The sequence below is a fragment of the Sinocyclocheilus rhinocerous genome, unplaced genomic scaffold (assembly GCF_001515625.1).
Source record: "Sinocyclocheilus rhinocerous isolate Xijiao unplaced genomic scaffold, SAMN03320098_v1.1 scaffold642, whole genome shotgun sequence".
In the NCBI taxonomy this organism is placed as follows: domain Eukaryota; kingdom Metazoa; phylum Chordata; class Actinopteri; order Cypriniformes; family Cyprinidae; genus Sinocyclocheilus; species Sinocyclocheilus rhinocerous.
In genome coordinates this window covers 1,330,079-1,352,989 of record NW_015626390.1, presented here as the reverse complement: position 1 = coordinate 1,352,989, position 22,911 = coordinate 1,330,079, and the positions used below count along the sequence as shown (strand labels likewise).

Genomic DNA, 22,911 nt, shown 5'->3' with positions numbered 1-22,911 from the left:
TATTTCAGCGCCCCTCCTCTCTCACGCACCCACTCCTGTCAGGAGCCTGGCGAAGGGCGGCGATTAAGGGACGGGGTGATGCTGATAATTAGGGGGGGAGGCAGCCGACTCGTCACACAATATACACTGCAAACACGCTTCTATTTCTGCTGACTCGCTGAATCTGCCTTCCATTATGCTACATTTATGAATTCAGTCATTTTTCCCCACTGTATGTAAGTGGAGATGAGCTGAAAATATGTTCAGCTCTTTTGACAAATGCCGGGAGGCCTTCATGAAGAACAACTGCCAGGTTCCTTCAGGACGATCATCCATTGCCTCTATTACATGTTGATGGCGGTAATGCTTTTAAATGCAGAAGCTCCTTGTCTGACTGATGCACCGCCTGAAGGCCGAGAGTGAAGATAGACTAGTTTAATTTGTGCTAAAAGACTGAGGCCAGACTAATAACAACATTTCTCAACGGACAAGCCGAGAGGCTCGTGGACTCTGACAGGACGCTGTGAAATACACTGTTACAGACACTACCAATCACACAGGACGATTGCTCAGCTAAAAACCTCTTCAGAGGAAGATTGGGCTGAAACAAAAAGCCTAAGCAGCACAGCTCGGTTTATTAAAGCATGCACACTAATCGCTAGGTCATGGCTCCGACAGCAACACAGTTGGAAAACAGTTTCAAAGTAGGAAACTGACCTATCTGACCAGTCTGTAATGGTCAGCGTATGTTTCTAATGCGTTCCTCTGCTGTGGGAGCAACAGCAGTTCAGCGGATTGAAAACGCTTGAATAAACTGATCAAGCTGCTGCCAGTTTCAATGCACAGAACATGATGCTGGCAAGTAAGCATTGTTTCCATAATTCCCTGAGCCTTTATTTTCACTATACTACTGTTCTAGTTCTTGATCAACAGACATTAGAATCATTTCCCCAGGTTTTCAATGTAATGACATTAAGTAAGAATCCTAATTTATAAAGACAAAAATACATAACAGAATTAAATAGTTAAATCAAAATATACATTAATAATAAACACACACATATACATGTAAAACACTAAATTAACTATATTTGTAACTATATTTATATTTACTGTACATATTAATTAATTGCTCATATTTTAATTGAAGATATGTCAAAATATCAAACACTATGTCTACAAAATAAATTAGGCTATTTCACTCAATTATCCTATAGTTTTTTAATGGAAAAACAAAGATGTGTAAAATCGAATTCATAGAAATTCTGAAAAGCAACTCCATTAATTACAATTATTAAAATAATAACACTAAAACAACATGACTAGTAGTGACCAGATCAAATTTTATGCTATTATTTCAGAATAAAAATATAATTTTCACTACACAAATCTAAATACATTCATGTGTCAACAAAAACCTCATTGACAAATAGACGCAAAACTTTAAAATTAATGTTTTATTAAAATATTAATTAAATAACCAAATTTTGCCAGACATGTACATCTAATAAATAAATAAATATGTATGCATATACGATGTAATAATTTTTTGAGCATCTCAAAATTAATATCTGTTATGCATATTGTACTGTACATTATAATTCTTTGATGCCTATATTCAGTTTCAAACAGAAACATTGAATTTTAACATGAGACATAATATGAAAATAATTATTCTCCTGTTTGATTGTCTCTCCAGTTACAAACACACACAAAAGATGAATCATAAAAGTGATGAAAAATGTCAGATTTCAGCAAAAAAGTAATTCAGTTGCTGTCAGAGCAAATAAACCTCCATTTCGAACTCGATTTCCCTTCAGCAAGTATGTGTTTCCAACGCATCCATCAAACCGCAGATTGGAGTCACCTTTTTAACATCGTGTCATGCTCCTGGCAGAAGCAAGTCTTAGCATCTTAGCAGGTCTTAGCATAAACAAAACTCTCGAGGTTCGTCAGCTGAAATGCAGTGTGGCATAGTGAATATCAACACCACAATGAAATCAATGAAATGTTCAACACGCTATGACAAAATGTCACACGGGCCAACGGGTCTAGAAGGAACAGAAGAGCGAGCTGGAAAACTTGTTTAGCGAGAAGCCAGTCACAGTCTCTACCCGCTTTGAATTATTCCAGGTTCTGCGCTGGAGACACAGATCAGCGGGCTCAAACCCGTGTGATCCACGCTGCACGCTGAGTAATGACCAGCCGCTCACCTCTCCTGAGCGTGGAGGTAGTAAAGGACAATAATCACAGGGAACTCGTGTTCTGCTCATATCCACTCACCTGTGATTGACAGCGGGAACTCTTAGGCCCTGTTTACACCTTGTATTAGCCTCGGTCTCGGCCCATCTGATCGCAAACCGTCAGCGGAGACAGATTGACTCACGGAAGTAACATGTCTCAAACTCTCTTGTGACCACTTACACTTACGGATTTCCAGGAAATCATCACTACGTGAATGACTTGCTACTTTAGTGTGTGACTTCATTTCATCTGTCGATGCGTGTTGATATTCAGGGTCAACCACATGATGCTAATGCTGCCCGGATCTATGAATTGATTTAAAAATACGTTAATTAATGCATACGATGAGGTGCATACACATCATCTATCATGAGCATGTTTTTTTTTATTTCAGAATTAAGAATCAGTTTAATAGGTTTTGGTGGCGTAAAAAGTGTCAGGGTGGTACAACTGTCTTGATATTAAAATGAAGAAAATGTATGTAAATAAATAAATAAAAATAGAAATAGAAATATTGTTATTATTAAAAGGTAAAATGTATAAAATCTTTTGTCTGTCAAATTAAAGACATGTGGTTATAGTTCAAAATACTTTATCATAAATAGAATTAAACTTTTATTTCAGCTATTTGCCAAAGCAACATTTCTCAGTTTAAGTTTAAGGACCGAAAAACAAAACAAAACAAAACAAAACAAAACTAAACTAAACTAAACTAAATTAAACTAAATTAAATTAAATTAAAAATAAAAAATAATATAAAATCTTTTGTCTGTCAAATTAAAGACATGTGGTTATAGTTCAAAATACTTTATCATAAATAGAATTAAACTTTTATTTCAGCTATTTGCCAAAGCAACATTTCTCAGTTTAAGTTTAAGGACCGAAAAACAAAACAAAACTAAACTAAACTAAACTAAACTAAACTAAACTAAACTAAATTAAACTAAATTAAACTAAATTAAATTAAATTAAAAATTAAAAATAAAAAATGAATAAAAAAAAAAACTAATAAAAACTAATAAAACTGACACAAAAACCCAGAATAATATTACTAAACTTTAAATATAGTTCAAATTAAAACAGAAAATATAAAAATAAAATCAAATGTAAAATATTAACAAAATCTATAATAGTATGTAATAAAACTGGGTTCAATTTAAAAGGATAAGTCTCCTAAAATATCAGATAATTTAACCTTTTTATGACAAAGTGAGAAAAATGTCAGGTTGTAAAATGTCATGTGGTGAAACTCCACCAAAAAAAAAAAAAAAACATTCATGAGGTAATCCATTAAGCTTTTTATATTTATGAATTAATACTCCAGTTTTATATACAAAAATACTTTTTTTTACCTTAAAAACATATTTTAAAACCTTTTGGAAAAAGAATCAAGATGTGTACACACGTGTATTCAAGCTGTGCAGAAATTGCAGAAAAACGGTTACACTACATGACATTTTTAGAGCCATTAAATTAAAAAAAAAATTTTTTTAAAGTGACGTGACATGTGGCGACCCATACTCGGAATTAGTGCTCTGCATTTATCCCATCCAAAGTGCACACACACAGCAGTGAACACACACACACCGTGAACACACACCCGGAGCAGTGGGCAGCCATTTATGCTGCGGCGCCCGGGGAGCAGTTGGGGGTTCAGTGCCTTGCTCAAGGGCACCTCAGTCGTGGTATTGAAGGTGGGAGAGAGCGCTGTACATTCACTCCCCCCACCTACAATCCCTGCCGGTACGAGACTCGAACCCGCAACCTTTGGGTTACGAGTCCGACTCTCTAACCATTAGGCCACAACTTCCCCTTTATTATCCCCTAAATGACCACTTCTCATAAAAATTGTATAGAAGTTGAATTAATATAAAGAGTACTTTTCTAAGAACTTGCCACGTGTGTTTTAAACTAGATTTTTAAAATAGTTTTGGGTAACACTTTATTTTATAGCATCTTTGTTACAAGATACATCTACTTACTGTAGTAATAACAGTAAATGAATTAAGCATAATCACAAAATAAATAAATAAATGCCATCCTTGACCCTGAACCAAATCTTAACCTGTAAGTACATGTTGTTAATTATATTAGTACTTGTGTAATTACATTGTAACAATGACACCAAAATAAAGTGTAATCAGATTTTTTCCCTTTTCTTTATCTTGGGAACTCTTATATGTAATTGACCCATCAATTCTGCTCTTGTGCACTTAGATTTTTTCTAAAATGCATGTTTCATATTCTTAGAAATCCACGAACAACCAGCAAAAGTAAACCCCTTTTAATAGCGCAATGGCTGATTGAGTTGAGTAGGGAGTCTTTGGTGTTGTTGCCTTTACTTTACAAGTGCAGTGTGATCACATTCATTCTACCTCAGAATGAGGGCTGAGTGATTTGATCCCAAAACCGATGCTAGCACCAGGTGTAAATGGAGTCTAAGTCTGGATTCACAAAGTAAGCCAAGCCTAAATCTCGTACAAGCCGTAATCTTCCCGACCAACCACAGGACAAATCACGCACACTCCTAACTAACATCCCATTGGAAATCAATGACAGCCACTTAAGCCTGACTGCTTCACTGAAGTGGACAAGAAACAGGCCTGCTCTTCTTCACCCACGAGCTCGAGACACGACAGTCGACAGCAGCCGACTCGACCCCTGAAGACAGCAGAGTCCAGCTGGTGGCCTTCAGGAGATCAGAGCGCCTGGCCGCTGTGTGCAGCCTCGTCATAGCCAGCCGGTGAACTGCTGATGGATGTAGGCTGAGTAATCATTGGCGCTCGAGTGGATTCTGGGTTCAGGAGCGAGTGGGTGGTGAGTCAATGCGGTGCAAACGCAGCAGGGTCTGTGAGAGTGAAGACTCCCATGCCAGCTCCAGTTCTCAGCTGTGAGCACTGCATGATGGGGAAATTCCTGCATCAGACAATTCTGGAGACAAACGCTCATGCTGGCTTGAGAGCACCCTGCCTAAAGTTGGTCTAAACTGCTTCCACTTTGGTACTGGAGATGCCTGAAAGCTAAAAGAACGTCTGGCAAAAAAGCAGAATAATTAAAATAATAGCCAACAAGGTTGTACATGATTTACATATTCAAACATCATACTAATGAAAGAATGGAGGAGGATGAAACAAGAACCATTTTGTTTCACAGAATAAAGGTCATTTTGCTCAAAGCATGTGCTAATAGTTTCAAGCTTAACATGAATGTCTCAACTCGACCAAAATTAAGCTATTTTAGTAGTGTCTCTGATTTAATAAATGCTGATGCTTAATATATGATTTATTTCCACAAATCAGCACTGTCTGTTTTAATGAATTAGTTTAAAGTATTGATTTGTTTGAGTCATCACACAAAAAATATTAATGGAAGAGCTTGCATAAAGACAATGGATAATTTACAATATTTATCACCTAAATATAAATCTTATGTTAGTTTAGCCAACACTTATTTATTTAGAGAGTTCGTTTGTAATTGTTCCTCTAGCTGAAAAACACATTTTAATTTGTATTTTTATTACAGTTTTTATTAATACCTTCAGTCAATACTATATTTTATAATACATTACATTATAATAATATATTTTCTGTTTTAAAGAGATAGTTCACCCAAAAAAATGCAAATTACCCCATGATTTACTCACCCTCAAGCCATTTAAAAGGGAAAAAAGGAGGTATAAAAGACTTTCTTCTTTCAGTGAATGGGGGTTGAGATTTTGAAGCCCAAAAAAGGGCGTCTATCCATCATAAAAAATGCTCCACACGGAGTAAAGGCCTTCTGAAGCAAAGTGATGCATTCGTGTAAGAAAAACATCTATTTTTAAAACTTTTTATGCAATTTCTAGCTTCCGCTAACTGTTGCACGCATGTTCACGTGAGAGTGGCGTTCCAGCGGATGACGTAGGCGTAGCATAAGCTCCGGTGAGAAGTAACGAACACGGAAGCGCAGAGGGTAAAACAAAACACTGGTCGCGAATTACAGAAGTACAAAATTAAGATTTGTAAAGAAAAATGTCGGAAGATTTCAATAGAAGCCAAGAGGAGACTAGGGCTATCAAAATGGCTGAAAAACTAAATTTGAATTTTGTACTTAAATATTATCAATATTTAATTACATACTTAGGTTATTATATGAATTAAATTCTAATTTAAAAGGCATAATTTCAGTTAGGGGGAAAAAAAGCTTTTGGCTTCTCTCCTGAGGCCACAAGAGGGCGCATTGAACAAAATATCACTTATGTACTAGGGCTGGGACAATAAATCAATGCATCACGAATCGAGAAATGATTCTTCATCGATTCTGAGATTTTCCGAAGGCATCACGATTCTCTCTTGAATCGATTCTAAGCTTAGTTTTTAACAGCAGATGGCACTGCGTGCTTTAGAAACAGTCGTATTCTGCTTGCTTCCAGTTCCTTACACACGCACCACTTGAACCTAAAATAATCATTCATAAAGTTTGAAAAGGTTGAAGCGAATTACAAGGATGTTCACAGTGGGCTGTGTTTACATTAATCTCGCATCATAAAAGCCGATGTGCAAGTACATTTAACCACTTACATTACTCAGCCGAACGCACAAGCGCTCTTCTTCGTGAGCATTTGAGTGTGCAGTTAAAAACTAGCCTAGATCGCCATCTGCTGTTAAAAACTAAGCTCAGAATCGATTCGAGAGAGAATCACGATGCATTCCGATAATCTCAGAATCGATCCACGAATCGCGATGCATCGATTTATTGTACCAGCCCTATTATGTACAGTACGTTTCTTCAAAGGAATGAAATGCCACAACTATCTTTGAAAAAAGTGCATAATGTTTAAAATAATGTTTATAATTAAAATCCATATATAATTAATAAAGTTGCGTAAACAATTAGAAACAAAACATCATCATGCATGTAATACAAAGGACTGAAAACCAATCACAAAGAGTACTTTCTTCATTTAAAAACGAGATGAAGTGGGATGGGGAAAAACCACCATAAAGTCTTGAGGCATGTTTTATAAAAGTTGAACTTACATTAATTTTACATGGCTTTCTAAACATGCGGCTCTCTTGTGCGAGACGCGAGTGCAACGGTGATAGATGTCCCTCTAGAAAATGCGATGTGTGTGAACGGCTTGGTTTCAGTTTTGATGTTCTCTTTTTCCGCAATATTTTGAATGATCAACGTAGCAGCGCCGCATCTAGTGGCTTCAACTGGACAGGCTAACAAAAGCATTGAAATGCAATGACACGTACATCGTCGTCGCATTTCGTGCGCCACTGATAAGGCACCCCTTAAAATTCGAAAGCAATGTTTTTGCATTCGAATGTGGATTTTTATTTTAAATTCGACAAATATTCAAAATTCTAATTTTGTTTTGACAGCCCTAGAGGAGACTGGTTTTCCTTTGCTGTAAACAAAACCTGGTTCTCGCGAGACTAGCACCTTCTCTCTAGAGTTTACGCTACATCTACGTCCAACGTCATCCGCTGGTTTGTTTATGGTAAATTTTAGATTCAGTTTTAGTTATATAGTACCCCTGTTTTAGAGCACATTATTATCAGTTTATACATATAATATACTCAAGAATACATCAATATTTTTTTATATATATTATTACAGTATAGGCATGCACAACATCTCTCAATAGCGTTTCTTTCCATTTTTCGCATTGCAATTTCTTCAATACTCTGAGACTATAAAGATGTCAAGTGAAGAGACTAGAGAGAATATGAAAGTTGAAAAAAAAAAAAAAAAGCATTAATGCCAACACTGCAAAGACAGAAGCAGTCCTCAGGGAGAGGAGAAAATGAACTACTCTGAACGGGACAGAAAATATTGCCAGTGCAATGAGGACGACTGTAGACTAAAGCCTTAAGCTGACAAATGGTGTGCCAGATCAGCCATTTAATAAACGTGAAAAAGACCTGTGTATAAATGAGTGTGTTGCAGTCAATTCATTGCATAACAATTTTCATAATTTCATTTTATCATGCCCGATGAATTTCATAATATCATATGAAAGAAATGGCATCCGAAAGCCTAAATAAAAAATTTTTAATAACATTTTATTTTTTTTTAAATTAATATTCAAAGGCACGTGCAATGTTTCATTTCAGGCAGTACCTGTCCTGTATTAATGGTTCTGCTCTCATTTTATCCCTATGCTTTTTCATAAAATATGATGTTTTCAGAAAACGAATTGTTATCATCAATCGTGACTAAATGTTTTAACCTCAGGTTTTTAGTTTATGCAAGTTTTTGGAAAACATTTTCCTGCTTATTTATCATCTTATGACATGATTTAAAAAAAATAAAAAATTGCGTTTAAAAAAAGATCAACATTTACTGGAAAAAATAAGTGCGTTCCCTAAAACATATAATTAAGTAATAAAATAAGTAATTTTTGTCCAGCATTATTAGCTGTCATTTCTCTTTTTTTTTTCTTTTTTTTGATAACTGGGCTCCAAATTGAGAGATCAATCAGCTGACATGATTTTAAAGTCTGTTGCCTTGACCTGCCACTTGCTGGTGACCTTTCCACTCGAAGCGAAGGCCATCTGCAAACAGGCCACGTCTGTGACCTTCTCCAAGTGGCGCTGAGATTCAGAGACGCTTTAAATCCAAGCTCATCTTCAGCCCGCAGCCCCGCCGAGCTCTACATCTCCCCACAATCATGTGCTATGAGCGCAGCATCCATCTCTGCGGCTCAAAGACAGACCCGTTCTTCATGCATCAGAGACGGAAAAAGCACGAGAAGCACGCTCCTCATGGAGAGTCAGGAGGCAGCTTGTGTTTTTCATAAAGCGGATGGTGATTTGTTATGTGCAGAGAATCAGCCTTGGAAAATAACAATTCAAGCTAAACCTTGGCAGTATTCTGCTGCGCAGCACTGAATAAACACATGAGCTGCAAATACACAGAACACAAACATGACAATTTAATAAATGCTCCAAAAAGAACAATAACGGTGCAGTCACAAAAAAAAGGTTGATTGTCTATTGTCAGTAGTGTAGTGATGTATGAAGCACAGCTCAAATATAAGTCACTTTCAAACCAAGCAGCTTTCTGTTAGTCAACATGAAGGTGAATCTGCTTGCTAACTTAAAAGCTTTGCAAAACCTCACACGAAATGTCATGGATGCCTATTGAAATGACTGGAGTTCACCCATAAAGATTCACCACACAACGGCTGTAGCTTAAAAAAAGAAAGAAGAAAGAAGAGGAAAAAACAAAACAAAGCATGGTTTTACTTGAATTGATTTTTTTTTTTTGCATCTCAAAAAGCTGCAGTTTTGATAGTTTTAATAGCTTGATGTGAAAAACAGAATAAAATTAAGACTAAAAAGTAATTATTCATAAATACTATGTTCCCTCCAGCAATGATAAGGCTTTATTTATTTATTTATTTGATTGATTGATTGATTGATTGATTGATGGAAATTCCAAAATTAACCAACATAATGACTATTACAATAAAATATATTCTGCCATTTAAAAGTTTGGGATCAGTACGATTTTGAATCAGTACGATTTTTTAAATAAGTGTCTTGTGCTCATCAAGGCTGCATTATTTGATCAAAAATACAGGGAAAAACTGTGCAATATGATTGCAATTTAAAATACTGGTTTTCTATTTTAATATACTTTAAAATATAATTTATTCCTGTGATGCAAAGTTGAATTTTTATCAGCCGTTACTCCAGTCTTCAGTGTCACATGATCCTTCAGAAATCATTCTGATTTGTTATCAATATGCTTATTTATTATCACTGTTGGAAACAGTTGTGCGGAGTATTTATTTATTTATTTTTTTTTTGGGGGGGGGCTGTTTTTTCAGGAATCTTTGATAAATAAAAAGTTATAAAGAACAGCATTGTTTCAAAATAGAAATCTTTTCTAACATTATAAGTAACCTTTTAGCAATTTAACACATCCTTGCTGAATAAAAGTAAGCTCATTATTTTTATTATTCAATAAAAAAAGACAAGAAAAAAATACTGACCCAAAACGTAACGGTATATTGTTACAAATGATTTCTATTTTAAATAAAATATATGAAGCAGTACAAGAGTTTCCAACATTGATGAGAAATCAGCATATCAGAATGATTTCTGAAGAATCACGTGACACTGAAGATTGAAGTAATGGCTGATGAAAATGTATTCTTTTTTTTTTTTCCATTTTTCCCCGTATTTATAAATTTTTTTATTCCCAAAGTATATATTGTACTGAGAAAACAGTTTGGAAAACATGCCCGTATTTTACTGTAATTTGCTTCTTACGTGTAACATTTCCAACCCATTTGATTGCTCAGATGAAAAACAGAAAAAGTCTCATCTATTTTGTTTCGTCTTAACTTCCATCCGATGTATTCACCAAAACTCACTGCCACTCTCAGACTGCTGCTAAGTCTGCCTCATCTGTAAATCCTCAAAGACACTTCATTCTTACAATCCAAACAATTCAGAAATATAGTTTCTCTAAGGGTTCTCCAGAATGAGTTTCAGCAGCCATATTAACTAACTTTATGGTTATTTTTTGAACCACAATGTCAGATTTTGTCACCAGCTCTAGTTTAGAGCCCACTGAAGACCTACTGCACATTAAAGTGACCGACTAAAATCTATACTACTCATAAAAACTCATAAAAGTAGCAATGTGCCAAAGGCCACTGGTGTCTTAATTCAACAGAGCTTTACAGTTCATTTTACAACAACAGAAACATGTTCAGTCCTGCTAAATTAAGCATTAATTATACTGATGGATGGACAGTTTTGCTGCCGTATCCAGCAGTGACTCGCACAGATTTGAACACATCACAGAGACATTCATTTGAGATGTGACTCACTTCACACTTTACTTTTAGAGCAAGGATCTTCAAACACCCACTCTTCACAAGACAGAGCAGCATATGATTCCCTTAGCCAGCATTTCACAGGCAAAGTGGAGCTTACTGGGAGTTCTGAGACGTACAGATCTCTACACACTCAATCTCACAGTTAACCTGCTTCTTAGAGCTGCAGCCAAATCTATCTGATGGCTTTCTGATGGTGTGATCAAAGCTGGGGCATTTCAACATCAAAAAAAATAAATTTATGTTGATATTTTTTTTCTTCTGGTGAAAGACATACATGAATGAAGAAGAAAGCCAAAATATTAAAAGCCATGGATGAATAATCACTAGCTAATCCACTATTTTTTGTAGAGTGGGGATCAAAATGACAATTTGGAGATTTGCCAAAATACAGATGACAGAAAAATGTCACTGTTATTGTTTTAATTTTTACACAGAAACTGGCATGTCTATTAGTAAAATCTGTTCACTTTAGCATTTTTTTTTTGTTATATTATATACCATTAATGACAGTTCAAAGATGAAGTAAATTTGAGTATTTTTCTATGCAGAAACACTCCCGAACAAAATCACTCTGCTAACTCTAGATTGACATAGTTATTCAAGTGATTTGGAGAAAATTGATATAGGAATGTACAAAATTATTATTGTTGTTGTTGTTAAATATTTATTTATGTGCAAATGACAAAACAAATTGAAATGTTACTTATATTCATTTAGACATTCAGGGGGTACTTTAAGCAAATATTTTAGGTCATAAAAGTACATAAGTTGGCAACCCCTACAATAAACCATAAAAACTGGGTTTCAATCAAACCAAAATATATGAAATACCATTAAAACAAAAGAACAAAACAACAGACCAACCAAGATCACACACAGAACACGAGGAACAAAAGCAAAACGCACATCTAAACTTCTTGCACAAGAGGAAGACATTCTTAATATGACAAAACATATTCATAATTTAAATTATACAATAAAAATAGTGTTATTTGTAACATGTAAATATACGTTTAGCTCGTATAAGAACTATAAACAACAGCTCAATGTAGAGGTCTAAAAATCTGCCACAGGCCCATTAAACCACATCCACATAGAAGAACACACATCATAACTTGGTTTATGGCAAGATATTGACCAATATAAACAACAGTTCATTGAGATGAATCTATGACTGATCAAGCTCCAGCTAGCCTGCGATTTACACTCAAACTGACAACATGATAACCAGCCATTGGACCACTTCAAATAACAGCCGCCATATAATCACCCTGACACTAATTCTCATTTCATAATGAACTAATACAGAATAAATGTGTGCAAATCAACACATGAAAACTACCGAAGAGCCCTTCACTCACCTCTGTCTGGACGCGCGTGCTGTTGTTGAGATGACGGTTGATGTGCCTGATCAATATACACACGGCATCTCATAGCATATATTAATTTAGAGCGTATTATGTGTACGGAATTACCTTAGAATATTTGATAAATATAAAATACGTCATTAATTAAATTTTAACATCATATATTTTAAGACTAAAGCGAGTGTGTGTGTTCAGGCGCGCCTCTTATGGCTGTTCTTGGGTCCTTGCGTTGAACTAACAGCTCAGTTTCCATCATGGCGGCGTCCAGCAGAGAGCATGTACTCTCACTCTACAGACTGCTTCTGAAGGAGAGCAAGAAATTACCCTCTTACAATTATAGGTATTTACAACAATATACATGTATTTATCAGCGACACAAGCGCGTGCCATTTATATAATAGTGTCCGTGGCATAATGTGGAATGTAGATGCATCAATACGGCGTATACATAGATGCAGATATGCTCATTTCAGTATTTATGATGTTTGCAGTATGTCTGGTGAAACATCCAGCTGAAAACTGCTTCATAATGTTTTGGAAACGTCGTACTTTTTTTTAAGGATTCTTTGATAAATAGAACGTTTAAAAGAGCAGCATTTATTTGAAATAGAAACATTTGCTTAATAAAAGTATTAATTTCCTTTCCCCCAAAATATTTGAATTGTTTCCCCGAACGAACTAACTAACTAACTAACTAACTAAAATAAGAGGCAGCTCAACTGTTTTCAATATTGCTAATAATAAGAAATGTTTCTTGAGCAGCAAATCAAATCAGCATTAGAATAATTAGAATCATTTAATTAAGACTGGAGTATATATCTTTTTTTTCTATGATATATTTGTTTTCTATTTTGATTATAGAGAGAGTGAGAGAGAGAGAGAACCAATATACTGAATTGTAATAATATCTCAATATTACTGTTTTGACTGTTTGTTTGTTTTTGCTAAAATAAATGCATCCTTTGTGAGCATAAAAGGCTAATAAAAAACATTAAAATCATAATTATTCCAAATATGATGAATTTAAGAAACAAATGTATACATTTACAATCATACATAGTATACATTATATATATATATATATAATGTATATAAAATAAATGCATTTGTTTTGTACTATATTAGTTTTTTTTTCTCTAATATCACTACTGTTTTATATATTTATTATATATTTATATATTATATTTAAATATATATTCATATATCTGTTGTTATTGTTGTTATTATTATTATACACCAAAATTTAAAAAAAGACAATTTCATTTTATATGACCTCATCTTATTGACTCCAGTTTCAATAACTGATTTTTTTGTGGGCTGAGGTGGAAGTTTGTATATATGAAACTTGCTTTGTTCTCGCAATGTAAATTAAAAGAGAAAAATGATTTTTTTCATGATTTTAAATGAATTTCAACAGCAGGTCAAGGCCAAGACCCAAATGTGTCAAACTCTGCTTCTGGAGGTTCACAGTCCTGCAGCGTTCAGCCCCAAATCTAATTAGACACCTGAACCAGCTAACCAAGGTCGTCAGGATTATTTGAAATCACAGTTAAGCGTGTTGCTGAACTCTGCAGGACTATGACCCTTCAGGATCAGAGCTTGACAATCTGTGGAGGCTTCAGCCTTAATTAAATTATACTAATACTAAATTAGAAACAAGTCATTTCAAATACATTTTAATTAAATAAATAAATGCATCTGAAAAATAAACAGAGACAGTAAACTAATGAAGACAGAGAATGGGAGCTGCTGGTGTTGCAGCGCTGTCAAAATAAAAGTCCCGCGTCTGACAAAACAGGAAAACTTATCGGCTGATGCAATAAGTGCCAAAATATCGGTCAGTGTATCGGCCTTAAGTGATGTATCGGTCATGAGCTTTTGGTTCATGCGTGAAGTTGGAAATGGAAGGTCAAGTCAAATGCATTGCATTGTGGGGAACAGAACCTTACAAAGTGTGCTCTGTCGTATGCTGCTGCGACTGGGAAATGTAGTCCTGTATGTAAGCCAGATATTCCATGTGGACAGAATATGCACAGTATACATACTGTGCTGCAGAAATAGTATGAATAGCTTTATAGACTGCCATTCCCGTAATTCTCACTTCAACTCTTAATATTGAAAATATAACCATGATATATCATTCCAAGTTATTGTTCAGAAATTCTATCATCATGGTGCATTCATATTACAAATAGCTATAAAAGGCTTAACGTGTTCACAGAATAAAAAGCTGCCAGCCAAAGGATAATAATCTCCCACCCACTCAGTTTCCATAGAGCTTTGAGTCTCCTCTGAAATCTGCCAGTGTTCATACGTTAACAGTTTTAAAGCTCATACTTTTGTAATCCTTCCTTTTGGTTTGCCTGAATGCAAAGGCTAATATTAATGCAATTCATAAATGTCATTGTAGCAAAGTGTCATTTCTTCAGTGTTGTCACATGAAAAGATATAATAAAATATTTACAAAAATGTGAGGGGTGTACTCACTTCTGTGAGATACTGTAAGCGTGTTGCTAAACTCTGCAGGACTATGACCCTTCAGGATCAGAGCTTGACAATCTGGAGGCTTCAGCCTTAATGAGTCTCATTAAATTATACTAATACTAAATAAGAAATAAGTCATTTAAAATAAATGTTAATTAAATAAATAAATGCATTTGTAAAATAAACAGAGACAGTAAACTAATGAAGACAGAGAATGGGAGCTGCTGGTGTTGCAGCACTGTCAAAATAAAAGTCCCGCTTCTGACAAAACAGGAAAACTTATCGGCTGATGCAATAAGTGCCAAAATATCAGTCAGTGTATCGGCCTTAAGTGATGTATCGGTCATGAGCTTTTGGTTCATGTGTGAAGTTGGAAATGGAGGGTCAAGTCAAATGCATTGCATTGTGGGGAACAGAACCTTACAAAGTGTGCTCTGTCGTATGCTGCTGCTACTGGGAAACAGAAAATGTACATACTGTGCTGCAGAAATAGTATGAATAGCTTTATAGACTGCCATTCCCGTGATTCTCACTTCAACTCTTAATATTGAAAATATAACCATGATATATCATTCCAAGTTATTGTTCAGAAATGCTATCATCATGGTGCATATTACAAATAGCTATAAAAGGCTTAACGTGTTCACAGAATAAAAAGCTGATGATAAAAACATCACAATAATCCACCACAAGTAATCCACACTCCAGTCCATCAGTTAACATCTGGAGAAGTCAAAAGCTGCATGTTTGTAAGAAACAAATCCATCATTATGGTGTTTTAGCTTTAAACTGTGGAATCCATAATAACGCTTCCTCCAGTGAAAAAGTCCATCTCCTGTTGTCTCTCACATCAAAATCCAGCCACACAGTTGTTTAGATCTGTTTTGGACTGTTTTCACTTGTAAACAGTGTTTTTGATCTGTGCAGATTTCTCTCCTGATTCAGACCAGATGACGTTTTCACTGGAGGAAGCGTTATTATGGATTGGACGGTTTGAAGTTAAAACAACATAACAATGGATTTGTTTCTTACAAACACGCATATTTTGTCTTCTCCAGATGTTAACTGATGGACTGGAGTGGTGTGGGTTACTTGTGGATTATTGTGATGTTTTTATCAGCTGTTTGGACTCTCATTCTGACGGCACCCATTCACTGCAGAGCATCCATTGCTGAGACACTGATACAATGATAAATTAAAAATCTGTTCTAATGAAGAAACAAATGACAATGAAGGGTCACAGTTTACACCGAAATCCATTCTGCTTGTTTCATTAATGAGGCCTATTGTTTTCACTGTAATTCTGGCTGGTTTAGCAAGAAACCCAATGTGCATGTTGATTAATAACAGTGTAATATAGTCTGTTAAATTATTCATTATGTTTTTTAACATGCTGATGGTAACTCAGATTTGGCATTTTTGAGATATGCAGTGTAATACTCCTTCAAATGGGATTTTTTAGGTTGTGGTTTGAGCGCCGTGTGTATGTGATGTGAAATTCTCAAATTTACGCAGGAGGAAAGAAGTTGAAACAGCATGTGGAGAGAGAGAGAGATGCAGGGAGGGGAAAGAGTGAATGAAATGCAGAGCGACTGCGAGATGATTGAAAGCCGCAAACAAATTCAGTCAGTGAGAGCGAATGATTGAGAAGGGAGGATAAAAGAGATGTTGATTTTGACGGAAGGTAAGAAAAATATCACATCTGCCAAGAAGGAAGATTCACAACACGCACCCAGAGAGAAAGAGAGACTCTTTTTGAGGAGAGGACAGTACACACTGCAGATTTAACAATACGGCTGCAAGTGTAGACTGCATAAAGTAGGGCAGCTCTTACGTAAAGCATCTTCCCGTTAAATATAACCCTCCCCCGTGGTCCTCCGGCTCGACGTTAGTGCAGAGCCAATGACGACATATTTGTGCTCAGCTCACAAGAAACAAACCTTTAAAAGCCACAGATAAATAAGTGATCAGGGATCAGCTCTGCTCACATCGCGCAGATTTGCGTGTGAAATCTCACAGATCTTCTTGAAAGCCCTCGCCTGCCAAGCCGTTTTAATTCTTTGTGCCAGTGAGGTGTCCGTGACGCCTGTTTGAAACGGAGGGCTATTTTCTGTTCTGTTTGTAGCCATTTATTTCCATTTAACATGCTGCGTTTACTGTGACTGCGTTTGTTCTGTGTGTTCAGATTCAGTATCTAAATTGAGAAATGCTTCCATGGCTGTAAAAAATTATTGATTTCTTGCTCAGATTTATGGATAAAGTGCCAGCAAATCATTTCGTGATCGTATTTTGGATCCACCCAAATATTATTTCCAGAACGGTGTTTGCTGGCATCTTCGCAGGATGTGGGCAGGTGATATGTTTGCTGAAAGTTGAGCGCATCCTCCCATTTCTGATGATAATGGGCTGTCACGAGTCTCTGTCGAGTCTCAGTGCAGCGTCTCTATGTTCCAGCCGTAATTTGAACGCTTCAGTATTAATGCTGAGCTTCAGTAGCATCTCCGAGGGTTTGATCTCTGAGAGTTCATCTCCACCACAAGCTCTCACATCACAGCCTGCATGCAGCGCTTCAGACTCGTCTCTTTTCTTCTCTTCTTGTCTTGTCTCTTCTCTTCTTTTTCCATTTTCTTTTCACATTGCTTCTCTCGTTGTTGTGGCTTTTTCTTCTCTCATCTCATCTTGTTTCATCTCTTTTTTACTTAAGATCTTCCTTGTTTTCTCCATGTCTTGCCTCTTATTTGTTTTTTTTCTTCTGTCCTTATCATCTTTGAGACTAATCTGTCCTTGATTCGTATTGTTTAACTTCTCCTTTCTTCTCACCTCGTCATCTTGTTTCTCTATCTCTCCTTGCATCTCATCCTTTCTTTTCTGTTCACATCTAGCTTCACTTCTCATCTCACTCTCACTTGCGCTTCTTGGCTTGTTTCTCTTTCGCTCTTCATCATGTTTCCTCTTTTGCTTCGTCTCTTTAGGTCTCTTGACATTTTTCGTTTGTTTCTTTTCTCTCTTCTCGTCTCTTCACATCTTGTCTTGCTTCTCATCGTATCCTCTCTTTCTCATCTCTCTGTTTTTCCACAGTTCTGTTAAAATAAATTTTGGCCACGCTCATCATTTTTCAGCTGTACGTGTGAAATTCATTTCAGGGGCAGGAAGCATCTTTAGCTAATAATACAGGGCCTGTGTATTTACAGCTGAAGGTGACATTAAATATTAAGCCATTATAATTGGTTCCACTTCACAGAACCATGAAACAAGTTGTTTTATGTTCTTTTAGATGCCTATTATTACTCATGTTTTGTGTTGGTGAGGTGAATTAATTGTGTGTTTAACTGCCCATGGGTGACGCTACGCTAATTGTCTCCTTCAGAACGAGAGTTTGCTAATCTGCTGTCGTAAGATCTTAAGCGAGAGTTCCTGTTCATCTCCCTAAATATAATTCTCTCAGCTGCCCAAGTGTTAATCACGCTCCCACCCGCTACATTCAATCGGACGCCACGTTATGCTTTTGTTTAAGGTCAGCTTAAGCATATCCAACAATATGACGCATTCGCTTAAAAACACAAGCGTTTCGTTGCTCTGTCACGCGCATCATGGCTCATATTTAAGTCTGGATGCTTGGCAGCGAGGATGAGTGTCTCTCTGAGGATTCAATATGCGTGCCGCTCGATGAATCAGCCATTCCTACGCTGGTGACAAAGACCAACTGCTTAATTGTCCAATGGCCCCAACCAGAATTCACCACGGATCTACAGATCGCTCTCTGTTTTCCTCTTGACAAATGCTTTGTCTTGTTGATGACCTTAAAGCCAGATGGCTGAAAATACTGAAAATATCTATCAGCTGTTGCCTCGAAGGGATGATGTGAGTGGTTTATTATTAATTGGGTCTTCGATGTAATGGCTAGTGATGTAAACTGAAGAATGTGATGAGCTAAAATGGCTATACTTTATATAGAAACATGCAAATCCCTCTATTGTATTGTAAAGTTGATCTAAGATTTGCTTTCCAGACAAAAGAGTGGTAAAAAATTTTTTTTTTTTTTATGGCCTCTAATCATTTAGTCACTTGACCAAACTGTAAGACATCATGCAGTGCATCAAACTCTTAATATGAATGCAAGGTGGCGGGCAGAGTTGAGAGAAATCTTAAATTTAAATGTTTAATTCACTTCTGAAATGTATTGATCAAAAATGTTCAGCCTAATAAAAATGCACAATTTTACCCAAAATCTGTATGTTTTATGCATGTTAGAGCATCAAGCTGTTAGCTTAGCAAAATGCTAACATTAGACAGTGTATTGAAATCAACAATCAAATCAAGTTTCCTAGCAGTTTTAGTGAAAATAACTTAAATGATTTTAGCAAATGGCTGCAATATAACAAAGAGTGAAAAATTTAAGGGGGTCTGAATACTTTCCGTACCCACTGTATATTGAACCCAGTTGGAAAACCACAACCCATAAACTCATAGAAAGGGTCGTGTGAATGCAGAAATTTTAAAGCTATAGTAGAAAACCATAAAAAACTTTTTTTTTTCCCTCTTAAATAGGTCATATGATGCGATTTCATGTTTCCCGTTGTCTTTGAAATCTTACAAGCTGTTTGTGCGTATATAAGATCTGTAAGGTCGCAGAGATTAAAGGGTTAGTTCACCTGTCATTAATTACTCGCCCTCATGTCGTTCTAAACCCGTAAGACCTCCGTTCATCTTTGGAACACAAATTAAGATATTTTTGATGAATTCTGAGAGCTCTCTGACCCTCCCATAGACGGCAATGTAATTACCACGATCAAGGTCCAGAAACGTAGCAAGGACATCGGTAAAATAATCCATGTGACATCAAGGGTTCAACCGTAATTTTATGAAGCTACGAGAATACTTTTTGTGCGCAAAGAAAACAAAAAATAACGACTTTATTCAACAATTCGTCTCCTCCGCGTCACCCTAGTGCCATTTTGGAGAGTATCCACTGAACGCAAACAGCGTATTCTGTTCTGTGTCAGCTGCGTCACGCGGATACATTGTTTGCGCTTTGATTTGAACGAAAACAACGTATCCGCGTTGTTTTCTTTGCGTACAAAAAGTATTCTTGTAGCTTCGTGAAATTACAGTTGAACCCCTGATGTCACATGGATTATTTTACCAATAAAATATTAATATCTTAATTTGTGTTCTGAAGATGAACGGAGGTCTTACGGGTTTACAACGACATGAGGGTGAGTAATTAATGACAGAATTTTCATTTTTGGGTGAACTATCCCTTTAAAATCTCAAACCCAAAGAGATATTCTGTCTAAAAGTTAAGACTCATCCACGCCTTCCTAAAATGCCTCATTCAAATACGCCCCCACAAATCTTCGTCACTATGTGTGAAGATTTGCATAACACCGGCCAAAATGTATACGCAATGAAAGAAGGCGTAACTTTTATTCTCACTGCTGTAGTATTCCTGCCACCGCCACCATGGAAGCTGATATTCCAAATATGGTAAGGGGCGTAACATTTCCGTCACACGCTAGAGGTATCCGGCCAATCACAACGCCCTGGATAGCTGGCCAATCACAGCACACCGCGCTTTTCAGAACGATGAGCTTTGTAATAATCGACGCGTTTCAGAAAGGCGGGGCATAGAGGAGAAACAATAATGTGCACTATGTGTAAAATAATGTGTTTTTTTAACCTTAAACCAAGTAAACACAATTCATTACACCAAATACACAAAATAATGTTCTTTTTAGCAATGTCGTCATATGACCCCTTTAAGGTACAGAGAGAAAATAGTAAATGGTCACATGAAGGTGAATAGGAATTAAAAAACTTTGACTAACATTACAAGTGGACTTCACTGAAGAAACCAACCCATGCTCATTAGAGAGACTCTTCTGCAAAATGATGTTAAGTTGCTTCTGGCATGTTTCACAGCATTTTCAAAGTGAAATGCCCAGTGAGCATGTTCAGTTTTATCCGAAACGCATGGGAATCTGGAAAAGTGTTTTATTATGTTGATTGTTGTACATATCGTGGCAGTTCAGAAATTAAATGTCTGGTTTTTGATCTCTTTTATTATAACTCGTGTTTCACAAAACTCGTACCTTAGCACTTCACGTTGCAAGTGCAATGCTGTACCGGGTGCGCTACCGAGCAAGTTTACTACATCAGAAAAGCCATACATATGGAACTTGTTAAGTGACGCAAACATCAAAATCTATTACTTCACAAATCATGCTCTATGGTAAAAGTGTTTTAAGATCTTACCGTAGTATTGTGCAAGGAATTGTACAAAAATAAATCTTTAGTAATCGATATTAATTTGCCTCTTAATTATAATTTGTGTGGAAAAGGAAAAAAACATTATTGGTGTTTTACTGCCACTAGTTTAATTTCAGCTGGAAACTGAGGGGATTGTATGTATAGATATGTATAGGTGTTTGCCAAAATATAGGTAGAGTCATGCTTTTTCAATAAGCCAATAGGATGGTTGCAACCATCAGTGTACGTGTTCCATGAGGTGAGCAAATAATAGATGGAATATAGAATAATGTGTTATATCCAGAAAGTGTATGACTTCGATGTACATGCGTATTTTACTTGTGTTGTGTATGGCTTTAACCTCAGATTTGTCACAATAATACACACAAGCTGTTGAAAAAGCACATGAGGAGTGCTTCAAAGCCGGCTGCTCAGTTTTGACTCCTTTGAAGTGTCTGTCACTGTGGTATTTCTAAAGATGACGCGCTCTTTAACTAGCAACTGCCCCTTTTCCTTCTCATGACACAATTTAGCATCTGTCATCTGGTGTTTTTTTAGTGTATGATCTAAGATCGCTCAGCTCCCGCATGAGTGTGCTCTCACCCGTTCTGTCTGTCTCTTTCTCTGTGGGTTTCTCTCTCATTATTTGCAGATTTTCTTTCACCTCTCTGCCTTTCTCCCTGGCTTTTTTCCCTCCTCCTCTCCCCTCGTCCCATGAAATGGTGGGAAGCTTGGATTTGGCTGTCAGAGCAGAGCTGCCTCGTCTTGTGGAGGTGGTTCCTCGGGTGCCAGGCGAGACTTTGATCTTGGCGTGGCACTGGGGCCTGCATATGCCCCACACTGCTCGTGTTTCGAGATGAAAAGCCTGGAGATAGGCTTCCTCCTCGCTTTTTCGCACCCCAGAAGTGCAGACGTGCAAAGCTACCTTACAGCTTAGTAACTAGCTGTCTAATGACTGCTCCATTATTAGCATGTGGCACGCACAGCGCTGGCGCTAATGAACTCTGTCATCCAGAAGAAATGTGACTGAGTTTGTCTTCACTTTTCCCAGTGCGCTGTCAGAGCGTTCTTTGTCTCCTTGCTGCAGTGTGACGGGCTCCATTTCTTAATGTGCTTTGAGTTTTCCTATTGAGAGACAACAAACCGCAATCTACCCACGCCATGACTGATAAAGGACACTTGACTTCTGTGTGTAACCCCTGCTTTTAAAGTGACGTGACATGTGGCCAAGTATGGTGACCCATACTCGGAATTAGTGCTCTGCATTTATCCCATCCAAAGTGCACACACACAGCAGTGAACACACACACACCGTGAACACACACCCGGAGCAGTGGGCAGCCATTTTTTGCTGCGGCGCCCAGGGAGCAGTTGGGGGTTCGGTGCCTTGCTCAAGGGCACCTCAGTCGTGGTATTGAAGGTGGGAGAGAGCGCTGTACATTCACTCCCCCCACCTACAATCCCTGCCGGTACGAGACTCGAACCCGCAACCTTTGGGTTACGAGACCGACTCTCTAACCATTAGGCCACGACTTCCCCCTTTAGTGCTTTGGTTTATAAACCTTGCAGGGGTCTTGTGATCTTCAGACTATTGGAATAAAATCGGTTTATGTACAAATGGCAAGAGATGTTTAAAACTGCTAGATGTATTTCTGCTCTGCAAAATTTCAGCATTCGAAATTCAAGTCATTTTTGTAGGAATCCACAGCTGAGAGTTTCAACCAAGGCCATAACCATGAGTTG

The 22,911-nt window shown here is 36.9% G+C and overlaps 1 protein-coding gene across 1 annotated transcript in view; it reads left to right on the top strand.

Annotated features, from left to right (window-relative positions):
* Nucleotides 1-12,644: 12,644 nt before the first annotated feature.
* Nucleotides 12,645-22,911, top strand: part of lyrm4b (LYR motif containing 4) — a 57,345-nt gene continuing 47,078 nt past the window's right edge. The window contains exon 1 of the mRNA XM_016519348.1: nucleotides 12,645-12,775. Within this exon, the coding sequence (XP_016374834.1) occupies nucleotides 12,690-12,775 (86 nt within the window). The 5' untranslated portion in view covers nucleotides 12,645-12,689. The remainder of the gene's footprint in view (nucleotides 12,776-22,911) is intronic.